General features: G+C 30.2%; 3 protein-coding genes and 1 pseudogene across 3 annotated transcripts; all 4 read left to right on the top strand.

Moving 5' to 3' along the window:
- The first annotated feature begins 3,186 nt into the window (after positions 1 to 3,186).
- On the top strand, positions 3,187 to 6,254 carry LOC136777580 (farnesol dehydrogenase-like). The gene is made up of 5 exons (XM_066733990.1): positions 3,187 to 3,713; positions 4,414 to 4,540; positions 5,237 to 5,372; positions 5,443 to 5,586; positions 5,684 to 6,254. Exons 1-5 carry the CDS (start codon positions 3,416 to 3,418, stop codon positions 5,735 to 5,737), a joined length of 759 nt encoding a protein of 252 aa, XP_066590087.1. The 5' UTR covers positions 3,187 to 3,415; the 3' UTR covers positions 5,738 to 6,254.
- A 916-nt stretch (positions 6,255 to 7,170) lies between these two features.
- Positions 7,171 to 10,429, top strand: LOC136777270 (farnesol dehydrogenase-like; annotated as a pseudogene).
- Positions 10,430 to 12,658: 2,229 nt separating this feature from the next.
- LOC136777579 (farnesol dehydrogenase-like) lies at positions 12,659 to 15,349 on the top strand. Its single transcript, XM_066733989.1, has 6 exons — positions 12,659 to 12,753; positions 12,918 to 13,236; positions 13,908 to 14,034; positions 14,681 to 14,816; positions 14,890 to 15,033; positions 15,140 to 15,349. Exons 2-6 carry the CDS (start codon positions 12,939 to 12,941, stop codon positions 15,197 to 15,199), a joined length of 765 nt encoding a protein of 254 aa, XP_066590086.1. The 5' UTR covers positions 12,659 to 12,753; positions 12,918 to 12,938; the 3' UTR covers positions 15,200 to 15,349.
- A 1,301-nt stretch (positions 15,350 to 16,650) lies between these two features.
- Positions 16,651 to 22,504, top strand: LOC136777581 (farnesol dehydrogenase-like). The gene is made up of 5 exons (XM_066733992.1): positions 16,651 to 16,945; positions 17,922 to 18,048; positions 18,125 to 18,257; positions 18,570 to 18,713; positions 19,275 to 22,504. The coding sequence occupies exons 1-5, from the start codon at positions 16,651 to 16,653 to the stop codon at positions 19,317 to 19,319; spliced, it is 744 nt and encodes a 247-aa protein (XP_066590089.1). The 3' UTR covers positions 19,320 to 22,504.
- Positions 22,505 to 22,622: the final 118 nt, after the last annotated feature.

The raw sequence follows: 22,622 nt of genomic DNA, 5'->3' as shown, positions 1-22,622 counted from the left end.
TTGTTAATCCTCGAGTAAACGGTAAAGGGATCCACCCCCACTCCTCTGTACCTCTCGTAATCCTATCACGCTCCCAGTTAACCCTATTTAACTTTACGCGCTGAAACCAAAACAGAATGCATCCTCGTCACTGCCAGACACTACCGTTAAGTCAATCGCACCTTCAATCGTCATCCTTTCGTCCTGCAGTTTCATTTAAATCGTCAGTAATTTCACTCGTAAACAGGAACATGACATACATATAGTATAGTATAATTCCTTACTTAAATTACCTGGAAAAGTCTTATTTAAAAAATTGTTTATTTCTGCAATTATTACAAGTGGCAAATTTTTGCACAAGATTTTGCAATGAAAATAAAAAGAAGCTTCGAAATGATTCTTATACAAAATTATGATTTCTTACACGAAGAGATAATCGTTTTTATGCTTCTATGCTTGTTCAGCAATTTCATTCAGAATAAGTAGTTTCATGATGGACACGCAGAAAATCATTTAACTGTGGACATTTAAATTAGCTGACTATGTACAGTATAAATCTCACCTTGGTACTATTACCAGATGCATGTGTCAAAATTGAAAAGTCACTCTGTCTGATTTGTCAATATAACGCAACTGAGACTGTATAAAAATATTAAGTGCTTTATCATAAAGTGTAATTATGTTTAATTGAACGTGTAAACCTGTACAACCTAGCGGATGAATGTCCTTGTTCCTTTAATACCTTGAAAAGATTTTCTAACAAATTTATTCGTATACGAGTAGAGCCAAGTTTTTATCGCCATGACCGGTGCAAGAGCAAACAAGATGGAAATTTAATTAAAGAAACTTCGCGAATTCTTCGAGGGCCTTCGTTCGAACAAGAGCATTAAATCTCGAAGAGTCATCAAGGCCAAATCGATCACAATCACGATCTCTCATCGTAGCCAGAAAACTCGAGGGTCCTTATGCGTTCGAGAGTTCGACTTTCTTGAAATGTTTGCCTAAAAATTGACAGACTTCCAGCAAGGATCACTCTTCCATCTTAATTAATTCTCTTCGTAATAAAAATACCAATTAATCGCTGCTTCATCAATTTTTACAATTGAACTCAAATTTATTTCTTCAGCAGGAGTTCGAAGTGGATCGAGTTTTACTTTGATAACCGAGAGCTACTTGATATGTTTACTTAAAATTTCACAAAATTCCAGTGATGGTAATTCTTTGATCTTAATTAATTCTCTTTCAACTAAAATACCAATTCATCACTGATTAATTTTTTTTTACGATTTATTTCTTATCAATTATGTTTTAAGTAGATAAAGTTTTCGTATAAATATAAGCAAGAATTTCTTCAAATACTTGTGAATGAAATTGCAGTTTTTATCTTAAAATTCTATTTTTAATTAATGAATTAATCAATTAATCGTCACATAATATCGTTTTATTCCAATCAAATAAGTTTTATTTCTTTCTAGAGAAAGTAGTGGACAAAGTTCGCATTTCTACTCACAATTAAAACTAATGTTGCACCATGTTAGGATGTGTCATATGGTGACTAAGATAAAACGGTATATATGTATGTGGAACGCGTGGTACTCACGGACAGATCCAAGTCACGCTACGATGACTTGCAAATAGTAAAAATTATCTGTACAGCTTCGACCAAATCCAACGTAAATGTACAAGTCATGATAATCGTATAAATAAATAACATGATACTGCATTTATTAACATTAATCAATTATCATAAACAATTTTTTATATTTCATAATTAATACATAATACCACAATCACATTAATTAAAGATTAATTGCTACACTTTTATCGTACAATTATTTCCATTCTTCAAAGTTTTTTCGTCACTCGAGTCTTTTAACGAGTGATTCAGCAAAAGTGTGGATGCTTTCTTCATCAGTTCCCTTCAAAAGAAACACTTGTGATTTTACACTTTTTTACAACGGATATGCTTTCGCTATGAAAATGATGAAAAACCAGAAGCATCGTACAGCACGTCGACTTCGCTATCCACTTCAAAATTATTTTCCATTTAAAACTCGTCGCCACGTGAAACTTTCGCACTATTTCTCCTCTTTTTGCCTGTGGTTTTCGCTACGCCGGAGATTCAGCGGGAGTTTGGCGGGCTCCGCGCCATATCCGTCGCTCAACAAGAGCTTGACTAAAAAAAAAAAATAAAGGAAAGAAGAAAGTGGAAAATTCGATCGACCCAATAAAACGATGACCCGTCCAAACGCTTTTTCCTTGCACAATATCAGCTCTACTATACGTAAATCTGTGCAAAGTTGATTTCAGTGTCCACGAAATTATCTCGGAATCAATATTGGATAAACAATTGAATTAATATTGTAATCCTGGAATTTAGATAAATAAAAATGAAAATGTGAAATTACTTTTTTGTTTATTTTTAAATGAACATAAAAATATAATACAAGAAACTAAATGAAGGTGATATTGATTTTTGAATGGGAATTATAGGATTATAGCAAAACGTTTTTTGAACTGGGAGGTTTCAGGGAGCACTTTCCAGGGAAACATTTGCCTGTGGGAAATTCGATTATGCGATGTCGCGAAGGAATAAACGAGACATCGATTCGAATTAATTCGCAGACGCGTCTGTCGCGAATTAATTCAACTCTCGTACGTACGCTGAGATTGTTCAGATATGCCGACAAATTGCTCGCGATTTGATCACGAATATCATAGCTTTTAATAACGCTTATCCTTGATTACTTTTTCTAGTTAAAACATTATTTTAGGGAAACTTAATTTTCAGCTCGATCACTCTTATAATTTTATCCATGGAGTCCATATTTGTTATTAATTTTTGCGAAATTCAAAAACAAAGCGATGAAATAAAGTGAATATAATTCTTGATATTCTCTCGACGTGAAAACGTATATATTTTTATTATTATTAAATGTAACGATTAATAGAAATATCAAAAAATGAACGACTCAAAGTCTGAGGAAATATGTGACCAGCATAAATTAATAAACAAGAAAAACAAATATTTTGTAATTTACTAAAAAAAATGAAAAATAATTCATTAGGATAATACAACTGTTAGCTGTGTAACTGCATTTCATCGAAAAATGCAGAGTGGGGAATCATGTGGTGGGGATGCATTACTCGCTTAAACTGGTTGTTAGATGTATATATACAGATGTAACAATCGTGACTAACAGTTTTCGTTCAATCAAGCTAGGAGATTGCAGTCTTTGTTGTGTTGTGAGCATAAAAAATATTGTTGTATAAATTCCAACGTTTCCGTTTATAATCTTTCGTGTAAACTCATCTAAAACTTAATAAAATCAATTTGCCTTTTTTAATATTGAACCAACTCAAATTTCTCAATATTTTTTCAAACAAAATTCTTTTTTGCTTAGTAGTTTCCGACAAGTTTTCTTGAAAAAACAAAATGGAACGTTGGGCTGGAAAAGTGGCAATTGTAACTGGTACCAGTTCTGGAATCGGTGAGAGCGCTTGCGTTGCCCTAGTGAACCATGGTCTCAAGGTTATAGGGCTGGCAAGAAGATTCGATAGATTGGAAAAGCTGGCGAAAACATTGGAAAAAGCAAAAGGACGATTTTACCCCATGAAATGTGACGTCACCAAGGAATCAGAAATTCTGGAGGCATTCAAATTTGCAGAGACCCTTGGTGGCGTTGATATTTTGATCAACAACGCTGGAGTCTTCCTTCCAAGTCATATTATCAGTTAGTTTACTAAAATTTCACTATAAGATGATATGCAAATTTTCATTTTTATATAATTCAAACTTTTCTTATAAATTGTGAATTTTCCTTTATTTTTTATTGTCGAAATATCGATATTAATTATTGTTGAATTGAAATTTTTAAATCCAAACAATCGTAGGTGACAAGTTATCTATGAATTTATTGTTAAGGAATAGACAAAAGAATTTTATTAACGAGGTATTTATGTAACGTAGATTTACTAAACTTTAAAGGACTTCTGATGTGAAACATATAAGTAACAGAATTTTAAATTTAATAATATCTTATTTGTTTCAAAATAATTACTTCCACAAATTTGATTATTGGTTTATTCTTATGTTTAATATTCTATTCATATAATTTTAATTATATGGAGCTATTAAATCTTCATCGTTTTCTACATTTAAAAGGAAATAACAAGAAAATACTATTTTTCTATGAACACAGCAAACTTCTTACATTCTAAGTTATATCAATACGTGTACTGATAATGCAATCTCTTTTAAAAGCTTTGAGCAAACTTATTGCATTTATCTTTTAATTGTTGATTGTAACATCAAGATTGCGTTAAAGATTCTCGATTGTTTACAATATTTTATTTTAAAACATTATCATTACCATTTATTAATTACTGTTGTCGTTTTTCTTTCAATTATATTATTCATTTTTATTTTTACAGACGGTTCCGCGAAAGATTATGATCAGGTATTAGGTGTGAATGTACGAGCTGCTGCGATATGCATTCGAGAGATTACTCAATCAGTGAAGAAACGTAAAAGCCAAGGTCATATAATAAATGTGTGCAGGTAAACAATTAAACTGTTAGTCATTTAACTGGTTATCTCCTACATTTGAATTTTGGCTTAGGTGAAGTAGAGAACAGAATTTAATTAGTGTTTAAATTGATATAAGTCATAAAAACAGTCTATAGAATGATAAAATGATTCTTATCAAATTTATATTACAAGGTTCAAATAGAGTTGTAGATAAATGCTGCCAAAGAGTTAAAGAGTAAACCACCCTATACAAAGATAGATCATTATGACACTGGCTTCGCACTGGTTAGAAGAATCCAAACATATCGTATGCACTCTTCCAACTAATGCAATGGCCAGTGTCGTAACTATCCCTTATAAATTAGTGTTCCATTCAATTTATTCGAGTCAGTTCTTTTTTTAATTTTCTATGCTTTTTTCTACGTAAACTTATAAAAATAAAAATAACACAAGAAAAGTGAAGAAAATTGAGTTATAACGGGCAAATGTATTTTATTTAAATGTAAAGTAATCCGACTTTCGATTACGTTACATTGAGAAAAAATAGCAGGTGATATATTATAGCTTGAATGTGATCAGTTAAACCAAGGATAGAATAGTAATTTAAAACGTATTAGAAAGTGTGGTTAGAGTTAACAAATAAAATTTGTACTTATTAGTAAAATTAGTTAATTTTATAGTATCCAATTAAAAAATAGTCTCCAATTTATAATTTTATTTTTTTAGCGTTATAGGCCATAATGTGGAAATTGCAAGAGGAGCAGCTATTAATCTTTATGCACCTAGCAAATTTGCACTTAGAGCCATGTCTGACGCAGTTCGCAATGAATTAAACGTAGCCAAGGTTGACATTAAAGTTACAGTGAGTAATTCCTGATTGTATGGATGATAGTTGATTTGATAATAATGAATACGAATTGTCACATTTTCAGAATCTTTCTCCAGGGTTGGTGAAAACAGAAATGCCAAGCAATTCCAGCTATGGAGAAAAAATTTATGAGGTTATGCCCTATTTGCAATCCAAGGACATTGCTGATAGCATCGTCTTCGTTCTTGGAACCCCTCCCAGCGTGGAGGTAAATGTTTTACTTTTTAATCTGAAATTCTGATTTCACATTTCTTTATGAAAATTGTCTTTAACGAAGAATCTAACACTTTTTTTATATTTTACAGATCAGCGAATTAACAATACAACCGCTTCATGCAAATTTGGCACCCCAAATATAATTATTAGAAAACGACACAGAGTAGGATTTATTTTTATATCTATATAGTGTTCTTGACAAAAATGTGATTTAATTTTTTGTAAAAAAATTATTGATCACATATGAAGTTTTTATTCATATCATAAGATTGTGTCATTTGCTGATAAAATTTTGGTTGAGAGAAAGGTGGGCCTAATTCTATTGGGAACAAGAATTTTTAAAATTTAAAGAACTTCTGCTTATATATGGAAGTTTAGATAAGGTCGTGAAGTTTGAAGTCGTTTTAAGAATCTGGTTTTCGCCCAACAGAAAGAAATTGAAAAAGTAATAAAAGAAGATCGTGAGGAACGCATGGGATCAATGACCTCTTCATGTACCTGTTAGGTTGCCCCAAACTCTGAGCCTTTGCGGAAATTAAATATAAATAGGACTTATACCTTCTCACATATACTCTTTTCAATTCAATACACATTTCAAATATGTAAAAAAAATATATTTATAACAACATTTTTGAACAATAAAAGCTTTGTTAAAAACAATTTATTACTCGTTTCTTACCTTCCAAATATTTATAAATAAATAAAAACAACTCTAAAGCATCATGAATGAAATTATGGTATACTATAAAAAGATGTAAACAATCCAAATTGTTAATAATAATTTGTTTATACTCATTCTAAAAAAAGACAAATCTATTTATAGAGTAAATCCTTCGACAAATTGATGACTAGTGCTGACGTTCCATATTATTTCATAAAGCTTTTATGATACTGTAGATTGTATCCATTATGCAATAATGGAAGTATGAAAAACATACAGACGGAAAAAATAAGCGATACAATAATAATGATTTTCACTTAAACATTTTATTAGAAATTGCATAAAAAATGTATGAATATAAATTATAAATAATGATAAAAGAATTTAAATAATAAGAAAATATATATCTTTATTTATACAAATTAAAAATAACTATAACTCTATAATCATATTTGCAAATCCAATATTCAACAATCACAAAATACAGCTATTCTATTATTCTCGATTGAAAAATTACAGGTAATCAACATGATAATTAAACGACCTTGTGAGATTCAATGACTATAACTGGAACCAAATGATAAAATAGTTTTTCGTACAATTTTTCACACGATTAAAAATATCCCAAATGACTTGCAGAAAAAATTGCTACTTTTTATCCTAGCGTGAGGGGACATGTGTAGCCACAAAATTACTATCCTGTATGTAATTTCCGCAGTCTACAAGATAATTACAAGCCACGTGTAATTTATAATATAATGATACGATATACCTTCCAGCTAGATAATTTAACGAGTTAAAAATATAATGTGTAATGATGAGTATTATAGAAAGGGTAGTGGTAATGCAACATTCGACGAGCCTCACTCTTCAGAGTGGGGATAGAGCGCATCCATGATCGGTTAGAGAGATAAAGACGAAACACAAATGATCAGCCTTGTCCGAGGTTGCTGATACCGGTATTAAGTCAGTGCATGGTGAAATTCGCGAGGAGCACCAGTGAGGAAGACCCACTTGAACGTTGCACAAGTCCAACCTATACCGATCATCAGTACCGAGCGATAAATCATTTTTTAAACGATTCCTGAAGATAGCGCTCTTCGTACTATTTAAAATTCAAGCTTGAAGAGGTCCGACCGATACCGATCTTCCCGAACCAAAAATCGGTATTTGAAATAGTTCATCTCCGATACCAATCAGCGTGGTGCATAAATCTGAACCCTGAAGAAGCCTCATAGATACCGATCTTTACCGATTTTTTCAGACACGAAGGAGCAATGGATCGTTGGCAAGGAAAAATTGCGGTTGTAACTGGTGCCAGTGCTGGTATTGGTGCTTGCATCGTTAAGAAACTGGCAGAGGCAGGTATGAGAGTAGTTGGACTCGCTCGAAGGATCGACAAAATGCAACAGATTGCTGCACAATTACCAAAAGGACGAGTCATCCCTATAGCGTGTGACGTTGGCAAGGAAGAGGACATTGTCAAAGCATTCCAGTTTATTGAAAAGGAACTCGGTGGTCTTCAAGTACTGGTCAATAATGCTGGAGTAATCATCAACGAACCACTATTGAGTAATTTTTCTTCTTTCTGTGAACTAATAATAATTTTATAATTATAATTTGGCTTATAGTGGCTATCCATTAGTAACTGCATTTTCATATATTTTAATATTATAACAATTCCAGACTGCTCTCCATCCAACAGAAATTTATTCTCGATAACATTTTGACATTCGTATTCGAATTTGGCGATGATTTCATTAAAACCATTGCAATTCCCTTGTAACATTGAAGTTTATAATGGTTCAGTAGCAGTTAAGTTTTCGTATTACAAATTGCAAAAATTCCTGATATTTATCTCGATCGAGGATATTGGTTATTTTACTAATGAAATGTTATAATCGAAAGTATTTTTTTCGTTGCTATTTAAATGAAATAATAATTTTATTAAAAACATTGCAATTCTTTTATTGTATTTTAATTTAATATTTTTCCATTAAATAAAGAAATTTCTCATTGAAAATAATCAAAACTACTTAGAAATCGTCAAATTTATTTCAATACTGAAAATTTATGCACGGTGACATTTTCACACATTGACGCATATCACACATAGCAGCTCGTACTTATTAGTTAATATTGCAATCATTAATAATCTACACGTAAAATTGAACTTTTTTCACTACGAAAGTGATCGATAAGTGGACTTTTTAGGCTCTGCAATGAACTAAAGTATTAGCCAGCATTGATAAATTTAAACGCTTAATCAAAACGCTCGATAAGCTTGAGACAATTTTGTCCTTACTCGCAATAATAGTAGTGAATAAAAATTTATGAACATTGATTGTCGTTAGCTGTGAATAATTTAAGCAATCGATCGTTCGTGAGAAAATTTTACGCGAGAATTATTCAAAATTATGGAACGATGGTTTAAAAATTGATCGGTTTAGCATTATGACAGTACAGTGGGGAAAGACAGGAACGATACAACTGTAGGTCATTGGATAATTACACGACACGCAATCGGTGTCTATTTTTATAACGCAACGTTGGTTGAAACTTGCCTTGTCAGAGTGATTATTTGCAGCACGAGCAAGGATTTCGAGGAATAAAAGAAATAAAACAAATTGTTGAGGAATTGTAAACGAAGAATGTTTAGATGACAATAATAAATCGTTGGAGGAAATATAAATTATGAATGAGTAATTAAAGAAAGTCAAGGTTCTTATCAATTAATTTATTTCTGTCCAGCTGGCAAACCGGAAAATTTCCGACAAATATTCAATGTCAATGTCGTGGGTGTAGCAGTCTGTACGAGGGAAGCAGTGAGGATCATGAAGAAAAATAAAGTCGATGGACACATTATAAATATGAACAGGTATTGTTTAAATTTTTTTACAAGCTTGAGATTTTAATACAAATTTTTATCATTGTCTTTTAATTAGCATCGCAGGGCATTTTGCGGATAGCATACAATTACCTCTGAGTGTTTACCCAGCCAGCAAATACGCACTAACCGCAATGACCATTGGAACTCGTCATGAAATTGCAGCTGAAAAATTGCCAATAAAAATCACGGTATGATTGTAAATTTTTTTGGTAGGGTTATAACGATAATTAAAGCAATTTGGTAATCGACGATTATTGTTGTTAATTTAAACAATTATTATGTTAATAATTGTTAAGTTATTTTGCAGTCCAATATAAATTTACAGGGTTTGTTGTATACAAAAAATTGCTCATGCAAATGTTGTTGCAATTTTACAGTTTTTTTAGAATGTGGAATACATGAGGATTTTGTTGGGATTTTATGTTTATTTTTTTATAATAATTTTGTTAATTATTTATATCATCAGAGTATCAGTCCTGGAGCTGTGGAAGACCGATATGATCCAGAATGCTGGTCTTCCTGAGGAAGTTCCTGAAAAACATGCCAATCTTGCAGGACAAGGATATTGCTGATGCCAGTTTTGTATGCTATTGGAACACCACCCAATGTTCAGGTAAATTAAACAAATGTTTTTTTATTTTTATAACTTTTCCAGAAAAATTACATTCAATATTTGATTTAATCATTATATAAATTAAAATTTCTTTATAAGTATTACGTGGGAGAATAACAATCAAAAATAATGGAAACACCTGAGACGAAAAATAAAATTCCAAGATTGTGCTAGATAAGTGAATTTGTGATAATGAAATTAATTGATGTAGATAAGGACATTCTTATGTATCAGCTCTTATCTGACCGAGCTAATAGTTATAATTCTGTAATAACCTACTATTTTTAATTGCATTTATCTCTTGGTTAATACATTCATATTTAGATCTCTTTGATTTCAAAAGCAAATGATAAAAAAATGAGAGGTAAATGAAAATACTTTAATTATGTAGGTATATGAGGTGTTTTCAATAGAATTAAATAAAAAAATGTTCAAAATTTTATTTTTGTAAACATGCTGTAGTATTTCAACTTAGTGCTAAAATTAAGATTTATTTTCTATTCATCTTTTTATATAATTTCATTTACTCTCTTTTCAGGTTCTCGAACTTTTGATTGGACCACTCGAAAGTGTAACGAAATTGGATTCCAGCTACTGGAGACAAGGTGGTGCTACGAACAAAAATTGATTCTATAAAATTGTTCACTTTTCCTGAAAGACTCAGCTCTTAACAAATGAAATCTTGCATTGATTTTCGAATAACTGGTGGTAGTTATATATATTGAATAAATATTATTATTAGTAAAAATTCGCTTACGCTTTCGCTAAATAATACTTTTTAATTGACTTGAAATGAGTGAACACATTCCATTTTTATCATTAATGTATTTGAATGTAAGTTTTTGAAAATAAATATTTTACTATATAAAACATACGGTAATACAAAAATTATTTTAATCCTGCCAAAACACATTCTACTATAAAACAAGGATTAATATACCTCATCATAAAACAACATTACCCTACTAAATACAGACCAAAATAAAGAAGTAATTTTTTCAATAGAATCGACGAAACATGCACTAATTGAAAAAAAGGAGTTCATATATAAAAACAATATTGAAATCAAAATTCTAGATAATATTTAGATGATGATAAGAAATAATGAGTTAGCCTACATTTTCAAAAATAATCATTCATGCAGCTGGATATACTCGTAGGTTATCGTCCATTAACCATCAAAAGTGTTTCATAGTTTATTTGGAACACATTACCATCTACTAACGAATTAGTCAACCGACAATCACGTCAATAGGCCGAAGTTGACTAACTACTTGTTTAATAATCTCAAATCACAATAAAATTGTGGCTTGGCTCATTATTACGTAACACTGTACATTTTTAATCCTAGCAAAAAATAGTATTACACATTAGTAAAAAAAATAGCGGAAAGTACAAATTAAAATCGCATTATTTATAAAAAGCATTCCAGAGAGTCGTTTATTGTTAAATAGAAAAAAGATAGTCCATATTTTGTCGATATTATTTTTTATTAGCATATTAACACTAAAAGTATTTTCCTAAAATGTTGATCTTACTATTTTTATTAATTGAAATATTTTTTACCAATAGTACATGTTTTGTAGATTTTTTGAAGAGGTGCTTTAATATTTATTGTCTATATTTAGCAGAATAATTTTACATTAACTAAGGTTTAATAATCCTGCTTTTTATAGGATATGTTTTAACAGGATTGACAAAATGTTGTTATTGTGATACATTTTAATAGGACCCCAACTTACCAACTTCTTCGGTTTACAGACGATGTTTTTTCAGATGATATTGACCCTGAAAATTAAATCATTCAGAACTCTGTAAATAAGAAATATAAGTCAAAATTATTAGGAGTATGAGAAAATAATGCGAGAGACTCATTGAAGTTAATATTGATTTTTGAACGAAGATTAGCAGATTAGTAAAATATTTTTCGGACATGAAAAAATTCGGGGGCACTTTCCAGAGGAACATTTGCCTGTGGGAATTTCCATTATGCGATGTGGCGAAGGAGCAAACGGGACATCGATTCGAATTAATTCGCAGACGCGTCTGTCACGAATTAATTCAGTCCTCGTGCATATATACACAAATATTAATTGTTTAGATATATCGACAAATTACTCGCAATTTGATCAGGAATATCATAGCTTTGAATAAGCCTATCACTAAGATTACTTTTCCTTGTTAAAAAATTTATTAAAGGAAACAGCAAAGTTTCATCTCGATCACTCTTATAATTTTACTTATAAAGTGAATGATTGTTTTTAATTTTTGCTAAAGCCTCAAAAAATTAAAAAACAAGTTAACAAAACTACAAACTAAAATTATCACAAATAATAATTAAACCTATTCCTGCTCAATTTTAATTTCACTCAACCTTTTTCTGAAACTTTTACTAATTTAATTTGACTTTAAAATGAATTGAATTTATTTCAGTAGTTTAAATCTTGTTCATGGTTCTAATTCACGTTTGAATAGAAGATTTATGAAGAAATTTATATGCAAAATTTGTAAAATAATTATTGATATCCACTCTCAACGTAATAATAGATATATCTTTATTATTGTTTAATACATGATAGAATTATGGTGCGATTTCTCAATAAATATGAGAGAGAGAGAGAGAGAGAAATTTCCTCTATCTCTCTATCTATATCAATCTCTCTTTCCTTGTGTCATTAAAACAACACTATTGCAAAACCGCACTGTGTCTTAAATTGATTAATAAATCAAAATATCAAAGAAAATCTGACAAGTAAAAATTAATTTAAGCACAAATATTTTTGTAATGAAAAAGAAATAGAAAAATAGTTATTTTGGATATAACTGTAATTGTGTACAATCTAATCTAATCAAATTAGAGAAGTGGACCAGTTAGTGGGGATACAGAACTATAGTTCGAGAGTTGCTTGTCAGGTGTTTATATCATATAGACGGAACAATCGCTACTAATAGTTGTGGTGTATCTAAGTTAGGAGAACGTAGTCCTTGTTGTCTTGTAAGTAAACAAAATATTCCTTTACAAATTGTAACGTCTACATTTATAATCTGAGCAAAAACTCATGGATAATTTATACAAATTTATTTAATTTTTCTAACTTTTAATTTTCAAACTTCTCAGTATTATTCCAAATAAGTTTTTTATTTTTCAAATAATTTTAGACAAGCTCTCTTGAAACAAAAATGGAACGTTGGATTGGTAAAACAGCACTCGTAACTGGTGCCAGTTCTGGAATGGGCGAAAGTGCTTGCATCACCCTGGTCAACCATGGTCTCAAGGTCATAGGACTAGCTAGAAGATTCGACAGGATGGAAAAACTGGCGATAAAATTGGAGAGAGCCAAAGGACGATTTTATCCCATGAAATGTGACGTCACCAAGGAATCAGAAATTTTGGAGGCATTCAAATTCGCGGAGACCCTTGGGGGCATTGATATTTTGATCAACAATGCTGGACTATTCATTCCTAACCATATTATCGGTCAGTTCTCCCGAATCTTAATGTAATAATATCTGTATGAATTTTTATCCTTGTATAATTTAAAGTTTCCTTATTTTGATCAAAAAAGCTAGACTCTTCAATCTTAACTGTATTATCGGTCATTCAACCAAAATGTCAATGCAATGACCTATATACATTCTTATCCTTGTATAATTCATACTTTTCGTTACATTTTAAATTATTTTTAATATTTTATTGTAGAAAAATCGGTAATGATTTTTGCTATATAAATTAAGATTTTTAAATTTAAACAATCATAGGTAACAAGTATTTCATGAATTTACTGTTAGAGTATTTAGAAAAAAGTATTTACTTAAAGAAATAATTTTGCAAAGAAAGTATAGAAAATTGTAAATCTCCATTGATTTCTGCTCTTAAGAAAAAATTACGAGGTAATCTTTTGTTTGTTAAACAAAGCAATTTTTTCACATTCAAAGTTATCTCAATACATGTACTGATAGTCCAATCTCTTATAGAAGTTCCAGTAGATTCGTTGTGTTTATCTTTGAATTGTTTATTAAAACGTTGAGATTATATAAAAAAAATATCTTATAATTTATTGTCTTTTATGTTAACGCATTATCATTAGTATTTATTAATTGATATTATTATTATTGTTTAAATTTTATTAATTTTCCTTATTTTTAAAGATGGCCCTACAGCAGATTTCGATCAAGTATTGGGAGTGAATTTACGAGCTGCTGCTATATGCATTCGGGAAACTGCTCAATCAGTGAAGAAACGGAAAAGCCAAGGTCATATTATAAATATTTGCAGGTAAGCAATTAAATTAGTAGTAGTTTAATCTGTTATCTGCTGTATTTGAATTTTTACTCAGGTAAAGTAGAAAAGAGCATTTAATCATACTATTTAAATACATACTATCCATAAAAACAGTCTATAGAATGATAAAATGATTCTTATCAAATTCATATTACAAGGTTCAAATAGAGTTGTAGATAAATGCTGCCAAGGAGTTAAAGAGTAAACCACCCTATACAAAGATAGATCATTATGACACTGGCTTCGCACTGGTTGGAAGAGTCCAAACATATCGTATGCACTCTTCCAACTAATGCAATGGCCAGTGTCGTAACTATCCCTTACAAATTAGTGTTCCATTAAATTTATCCGAGTCAGTTCTTTTTTTAATTTGCTATGCTTTTTTGTACGTAAACTTATAAATATAAAAATAACATGATAAAAGTGAAGAAAATTTAGTTTAAACAGGCAAGCGTATTATAGTTAAATGTAAATTAAACCAAATTTCGATTTCACTACTTTGAGAAAAAATGGCATAGGATAGTAAATTAAAACGTATCATAGAGTCTGGTCAGAGATAGCAAATAAAATTTGTATTTTTTATTAAGATCTCTTTAATTTTATAGTAAACAGTTGAAAATGGACTTTGTTATTTTTCTAGCATTTTGGGGCATAATGTGGAAATTGCAAAAGGTGCACCTATGAATCTATACACACCTACCAAATTCGCACTTAGAGCAATGTCTGACGTAGTTCGCCATGAATTAAGTGTTACCAAGGCTGACATTAAACTCACGGTAAATGATTTGAAATTATACGATGATATTTGAAGGGATAATGAATGATAAACTCGAAATGTTAAAATTTCAGAATCTTTCTCCTGGATTGGTGAAAACAGAAATGCCAGGCAATTCCAGCTATGGAGAAAAAATTTATGAGGTTATGCCCTATTTGCTACCCAAGGACGTTGTTGATAGCATGATCTTCGTTCTTGGAACTCCACCTAGAGTGGAGGTAAATCCCTTTTTTTTTATCTAAAATTATAATTTCACAACTTTCTATGTAAATCATCAAATAACTAAAAAATCTAACAAATTTTATGATTTTTTATATTTTTCAGATCACCGAATTAACAATACAACCATTTAACGGAAATTTAGAATCTAACAATAGTTCATAGAAAAGGATGCATAGTTTGATTTATTTTCGTATTTATTACGTGCTTGATAAAAATGTGTGATTTAATATTTTATAAGAAAATTAATTATTGTATACAAAAAGTATTTCATTTTTATCATGAAATCTTTTCACTTGAGAATAAACTTTTTAATGGGATGAAAGGGCTACTGAATTCTTTCAACTGAAATTAAAAATCCTATATAGTTCAAAGCGCATGTATTATATAGAAGTATAAATAAGGTTGCGAAATGTGCATGTGTATTAAGGAAACTGGTTTTCGGCCAACGAAACGAAATTAGAAAAGTAATAAAAGATGATCGTGAGGAAACCACAGGATCAATGACCTTGGCTTGTACCTGTTTGGGTATCATAAATTCTGTCCCTTTGCGAATATTTAATATATATATATATATATATATATATATAGTATTTATGCCACCTCAACTATTATCTCATCAATTCAATATACAATTTCAAACTACGTAAACAAATTATATTTTTAAAAATATTTTCCAACATTAAAACCTTCATTAAAAAAACTACTAGCCTTGCTCGTTCCTTGCATTCCAAATGTTTATAAATCAGCTGCTCTCTAATGCTGACGCTGCAGATTGTATATCCATTATGCAATAATACAAGCACAAGAAAACAATAATATATAAATGGAACAAAATTAAGTTGGAATAGATAGAAAAAATAAAAGATATATAAATTGTTGTCATTCCGGAAGGGGAAACAAATACAAGGTGCATTCAGTTTACATTTTAATAATAACGATACTCTTCCCAACGAATTAATTTAAAAAGATAAAAATGCAGTGTGGAGGGAGCTAAAAATTCCTGAAGGGGTAGTGGGATAGCAAAATGCATAGACCCCCACTCTTCAGGGTGGGGGTGGAGGACGTCGGTGATCGGTTAGAACGAAAAAGACGAAACACAATTGGCTAGCCCTGTCCTCAGGTACCTAGGAGTGATATTGGTGTTGGGGCAGTGCATGGTAAAAATCGCCAAGAGCAGCAACAGTGAGGAAGATCCTCTCGAGCAGTGAACAAGTCGACCCTATACCGATCTCTCCCGAGAGAGAAATCGTATTTTAAAAACCGAGCACGAAAGATATCGATCTTCGTCCACCTTAAAATTCATCCTCGAAGGTGACCATTCGATATCGATCTTTACCGAACTAGAAATCGGTACCTGAAATAGTTCATTCGATACCGATCAGCTTTGTAAATAAATTTGAACCCTGTACACCGAGAATAATATTATTCAACCAATAAATAATTTTTTGTTATATAAATGAAGAAAATTCATCGATACAACGTATAATTATTTATATCAATGAATTTTGTTTATTTGTGTAATGAAAAATTATTCATTGATTGAAATATTTTTCTCAGTGTTTTAGTCTCATAGACACGAATTTTTAACGATATATTTTCAGACAGGGAGGAAAATGGACCGTTGGCAAGGAAAAGTCGCGGTTGTGACTGGTGCCAGTGCTGGTATTGGTGCTTGCATCGTTAAGAAACTGGCAGAGGCAGGTATGAGAGTAGTTGGGCTAGCTCGAAGGATCGACAAAATGCAACAGATTGCTGCACAATTGCCAGAAGGACGACTCATCCCAATTTCGTGTGACGTTTGCAACGAAGAGGACATTGTCAAAGCATTCCAGTTTGTTGAAAAGGAACTCGGTGGTCTTCAAGTACTGGTCAATAATGCTGGAGTAATCCTCAACGAACCACTATTGAGTAATTTTTTCTTTTTTCATTATAAGAAGTAATAATAATTTGATTATAATGATAGTTTAGTTTATTATTTTTTCATTAGCAACTTTTTTTCTCTATTTTAATATTATAATAATTCTTTAGTGCTCCGGATTGAGATTCAAATTTATTTTCACTGATATTGTTTAGTTTTTATCCAAGTTTATTTCATTAAAATCATTGCAATTATTATTTAATATTTTAGTGTTATATATTTTAATTAATTAAAGAAATTCTTCATTAAAAATTATAAAAACTTTTTAAGTACTGTCAGAATTATTTCACTACTGAAAATTTATGCTCGGTGGCATTTTTACACATTGACGCATATCACACATAGCAGCTCGTACTTATTAATTAATATTGCGATCATTAATAATCTACACGTAAAATTGAATTTTTTCCACTACGAAAGTGCTCGATAATTGGACTTTTAGGCTTTGCACTGGACTAATGTATTAGCAGCGTTGATATATTTAAATGCTTCATCGAATCGTTCGATAAGCTTGAGACAATTTTGTCCTTAATCACAATAATAGTAACAAATAAAAATTGATGAATATTGATTGTGGTTGCTAATGAATAATTCAACTGATAGATCGTTCTTGAGAAAATGTTATACAAGTTATAGAAAGATGGTTTAAAAATTGATCGATTTAAATTTATGATAAAACGATGGATTAAAACATAAACGATCCAGCCATAGATCATTGAACAAAATATGCCACCACGCGCGATCAGTGTCTATTTTTATAACGCAACGTTGGCTAAAATGTGCTTGTCACAGTGATAATTTGCTGCACGAGCAAGGATTATCGAAAAATGAAGCAAATAATATGTATTGTTGATTATAAAACAAGATTATTTACCAGACAATAATAAATCATTGAAAAAAATATTAATTATCGAGGAATAATGAAGAAAAGTCGAGGCTTTTATCGATTAATTTTTTTCTGTCCAGCTGGCAATCCGGAAAATATTCGGAAAATATTAAACGTGAATGTCGTGGGTGTAGCAGTCTGTACGAGGGAAGCAGTGAAAATTATGAAGAAAAATAAAGTAAATGGACATATTGTTAATATGAACAGGTATTGCTTCAAACATTTTTTAGTTTGAACAAACTTAGGATTTTAATTAAAATTTATATCATTTTCTTTTAATTAGCATGGCAGGGCATTTCGCGGATAGCATACAATTACCTCTTAGTGTTTATCCAGCCAGCAAATATGCACTAACTGCAATGACCATAGGAACTCGTCATGAAATTGCAGCTGAAAAATTACCAATAAAAATGACGGTATGATAAATAAATTTTTTGGTAAGATTAGAACGACAATTAAAGCAATTTCTTAATTAACGATTGCTGCTGCAAACTTATATTTTTAATTTGTAAAGAATTTTATAGCAGAAGTTGCTTAATTGTTTGTTTACAATCCGATGACTCTAATGTAAATTTAGAATGTGTATTATATATAAAATTTTGCAGCCACAATTGGAATTGTAGTTTTACAAAAATAATTTTAAAAGTGTGAGATAAAAGAGAATTTTATTAGGATATTTTGTTCATCTTTTATAATAAGTTTTAATCGTTTTTTTTTTGTTCCACCAGTGCATCAGTCCTGGAGCTGTAAAGACCGATATGATGGGAAGTATTGGAATTCCCGAGGAAGTTTTGAACAACATGCCAATCTTGCACGATAAAGATATTGCTGATGCAGTTTTGTATGCTATTGGAACACCACCCAATGTTCAGGTTAATCAAATAAATTATTTTTTGTATTTTATAGCTTTTTCAGAAAAATTGCATCTAAAATTTAATCTAATCATTCTATAAATAATACTTTCTTTATAAGTATTACTTGACAGAAAATTTATCAAAATAATAATAGCACTTGGAGGGGAAAATAACATTCCAAGATTGCAGTAGGTCAATGAAGTTGTCATAATATGGAAAAATTATGATAATAAAATTATTTGATTCAGATTAGATATTATTGCATTTCAGTTCTTATCTAGTCGATATAATTGCTTTATTTATACAATAACTTAAATATTTTCAATTGCATATGTCTCTTGATGAAATTCATTCATTCTTATCATTTTGTTTAAATTTTAATGCCAAATGATAAAAATATTTAGAAATAAATGAAAATGCTCTAATTATTTAGGTACCTGAAGTGTTTTGAAAAGAATTAAACAACAAATTTCCAAATTTTAAATTCTATAATCATGTTTGATTAGTTTAACTCAGTGCTAAAGCTAAGGGTAAATTTCAATTGAAATGTTTAAGTAATATATTTAATTAATTTCTTAGGTTTTGGAACTTTTGATTTCACCACTCGAAAGTATAACGAGTTAGGATTCCAGCTACTGAGGGCAAGGTGTTGCAAATTACAAAAATTAATTTTATACAAACTTTTACTTTACTTAAAAAACTTAACTTTCTAGTAAATAAGATTTTCCATCAATTAAATGTTTAATTTTCGAATAGTAATTATTCGCAGTTTACCCAGAAACTACAAAAGAGCTTAAAAATATTTCAAGATTATTTATAGAATATATTATATACTTTATAAATCTATTTTTAATATTTTAAGCGCTTACTTGTATTATCTAGGTATTTGATAAACATTATTATAATTAATAATTCACTTAAAATTCTTTAGATAAACAATTCTTGTAGTTGATTTGTATCGATCGAACATACTTGATTTCATCGTTGCTATATTGGGATGTAAATCATTGAAAATAAATATTGTTAATTTTTTAAATGTTCTTTTGTATTTATTCACTCTGCTTCATACGTGCAGTATATAGCTATTTAATTCTTCGAGAATTCCTTTCATTCTTTAAAAAATACTTTTTGTATAATTAAGAATTGTTGACTTATGCACTTTCCTTACTCCATATAAATATAATCTCAATTGTACAATTTAATTGATATATTTAACAAGAAAAAAATAGATCTTTCTAAAGTTCATAATTTTTGTTTAAGACTGGAAATATGAAGAAGTGGCACTATCAGTTTGTCGAATAGAAGGGATTGTTTAAGGGATGAATATAAATGAAGTCTGTTTCTGCGTGATTTCGTTGGGTCAAATGGATTCCTCTTATCATCTGTTTTACAGTGATTATTTTATAATAAACAAAGAAACCTGTGTACAATAGGAAATTTAGCATGAGTGCAATATTTCGATTAGCCTCGTGCATTTCGAAACAGAAACGAACCACTCTGTGTGTTCCTGATAAAATTCACACCAATAAACCATTTATATTTATAATAAGAGATACTATATTTATGAATATACCTATAAAAAATAAATTAAAAATTTTTAACGAAAACTTTACAATCACAATCAAATCATATTCCAACCAAATAAAAATTTTATTGCACGCTATAAATTTACAATTATTCCACTTTTTATTTTAAATTTTTTCATATAACGAACCCGTTGGCATCGTGTCAAAAATTTCGCCAAATAAAACAAAAGAATCTCAGTTTAAGTATCAATAAACGAGAGAATTGTGAAACTTAAAGTATTTTCATAAATGTATATTTAAAGTGTTTTTCTACTTAAAAAAAGTTTAAGATTTATTCACATCATTGATAGTTAAATTGAATTTTGTTGAGCTCGACTGAGAAGAGGCAAGCACTGATAGAATGGACATTCCTACGAAGCGTTTTCTCATCGTATCTATTACCAACTACACAAAAAACTACTATAGACCCTCAACGCCAATTGCACTCTCTGTTTTCCATGCAAATTGATCAAATTTTCCTAAAAAAAATAATAATTCACGTTTATCGACCCACAATAATCCAAAATTTAATTTATTCTGTAAAAATTATTATAAAAATAATCGTTCCTGTTCCTAAAAGCTCTCAGTAACTGTACAAAGTGTAGTTTATGAGATTTCGAATAGAGCATTGGGTTGTAATGAAGCCTTGCGCAAACCATTTCTCTTCCGGTGAACAAACGAGTGGATTTGCGTTGCTTTTTGGTCGGTATAAAGAATGCCAAGAGTTAGCTGGACGCATGTTGAATTGCGTGAGTAAACGATCCACAATGATTACCTTGCGCAATTAAACTCGAAACTCGTTGGAAGCTCGTAATTTCGCTCCGATTGTTTTCAACCCCAAATCATTCAGTCAATCGTCACCCTTTTCGATAATCCAAAATTCGCTGGGCAGACCACTTTGCTCACCACTTTAAAATTTACACAACCTTGGAGTTTCCTCATTAATAAAGCACATGAGAAAATTTCTCTTTGATAACAAACAATTGTAAGATAATTATAAATATAAATTATGTAATATTTATATACTTTTTTCAAATTGTGTCAACTTAAAATTTTGTTATAGTTTATTATATTGAGATAATATTGCGAAATTCAGTTTACTGGTTTGTAGACTGAAATAAATTATTATATGTTTAAAAACAGAGGTTTTGGCAGCCTTAACTATTAACTAGGATAAACCATTATATGCCTTTAATATATGTAAAATGCCCAAGGATCAAATCCAACAAATTATAAAAGCGATACTATCTAGTTTTTGTATGTAACAGTACGTAATATAGCATACTAATGATTTCTTATATAAATTATTACTAATAATTTAATTAATAGTGAATACTTCATTAAAAACATTAATGGGTAGTATTGAAAGAAAATGATTCAAAAGAGAACAGTTATGAAAAGTAATATTCACTAGTTGAGAGATTAGGCTCCTTTGCTCACTTATCCTACCTTAGAATCATTGATTATTCTAAGTCGTGTAGAGAGCACTAACAAGTTTTGCTCAAGCACCACTTCCGGTTTACTGTACCAGAATCCATACAGTTCTCCTGTAAATTCTGAATTTAACTCTTAATCACCACTAAAGCAATCTTTCCCAAACTGTTCTCTTCGTACAATTAATTTCCGCCAATATCCATAATCAATTATGAAAACAATATATCACCATCGTTAATTTTTGATTATCCTAATTAACAAACTTCATAGACCAATCGTTTTACAACGAATAAAATAAAGCTTCAAATGTTCAATAATTGCAAACGATTTGAAGAATGAAATATAAGATCCCTGGTTGGTGATTGCGGAAAATCCGTCGATTTTTCACACTTTTTCATTCCAGGAGCGAAAAACTCCTTTTAAAAGTAACTACACCCTTGGCAAACATAAATTGTGGAGAATCTCGATGGAACTGCACTCAGGATTCTCGCTTCCACTTATCAGCGCTCCTTCCATTTTCGTCAAAGCATTACAAAGGATACCGGAAATTACGATGTTCCCGTAACATCGGAAAACCTTGGGTCATCATCATTATAGAAAATAGCGTGAAAAATCACCAAATATCCTTTAACTCCATTTTAAACAGCTCTATCAATGATATCCTTGTTTTTCATATTCTCTTTTCAAAAAAACTGGTTGAAAAACTATAAAAGTAAAAACAATTCATTATTATAATAATTCAAAATATAAAGAAAACTATGATTAACACGTGCTTAATATGATTTTAATAAGTATTTGAAACTAACGAGAAGGTAGAATATAGTCACATACTGTTATACAAACTATTGTTTTGATCCTTTAATAACTTCTATTTGCATAAATTTTTCATCATGGTGCTTGTTGGTATTTTCCACAAACAAAAGCAATG

This window comes from Prorops nasuta, unplaced genomic scaffold (genome assembly GCF_024137725.1).
Source record: "Prorops nasuta isolate Cenicafe-Biocafe unplaced genomic scaffold, Cenicafe_Pnas_1.2 PNAS00011, whole genome shotgun sequence".
Lineage (NCBI taxonomy): Eukaryota > Metazoa > Arthropoda > Insecta > Hymenoptera > Bethylidae > Prorops > Prorops nasuta.
Note: the sequence above shows the minus strand (reverse complement) of the source record. Positions and strands in the feature narration are given on the sequence as shown.

What these genes read in the sequence shown, in the direction of transcription:
- LOC136777580 (XM_066733990.1), top strand. Translation starts at nt 3,416, where the DNA reads ATGGAACGTTGGGCTGGAAAAGTGGCAATTGTAACTGGTACCAGTTCT. An exon ending in CATATAATAAATGTGTGCAG is followed by an intron (nt 4,541 to 5,236) that starts GTAAACAATTAA and finishes TTATTTTTTTAG; the next exon opens with CGTTATAGGCCATAATGTGG. An exon ending in GAACCCCTCCCAGCGTGGAG is followed by an intron (nt 5,587 to 5,683) that starts GTAAATGTTTTA and finishes TATATTTTACAG; the next exon opens with ATCAGCGAATTAACAATACA.
- LOC136777579 (XM_066733989.1), top strand. Translation starts at nt 12,939, where the DNA reads ATGGAACGTTGGATTGGTAAAACAGCACTCGTAACTGGTGCCAGTTCT. An exon ending in CATATTATAAATATTTGCAG is followed by an intron (nt 14,035 to 14,680) that starts GTAAGCAATTAA and finishes TTATTTTTCTAG; the next exon opens with CATTTTGGGGCATAATGTGG. An exon ending in AGGCTGACATTAAACTCACG is followed by an intron (nt 14,817 to 14,889) that starts GTAAATGATTTG and finishes TTAAAATTTCAG; the next exon opens with AATCTTTCTCCTGGATTGGT.
- LOC136777581 (XM_066733992.1), top strand. Translation starts at nt 16,651, where the DNA reads ATGGACCGTTGGCAAGGAAAAGTCGCGGTTGTGACTGGTGCCAGTGCT. An exon ending in CCTCAACGAACCACTATTGA is followed by an intron (nt 16,946 to 17,921) that starts GTAATTTTTTCT and finishes TTTTCTGTCCAG; the next exon opens with CTGGCAATCCGGAAAATATT. An exon ending in GAACACCACCCAATGTTCAG is followed by an intron (nt 18,714 to 19,274) that starts GTTAATCAAATA and finishes TTAATTTCTTAG; the next exon opens with GTTTTGGAACTTTTGATTTC.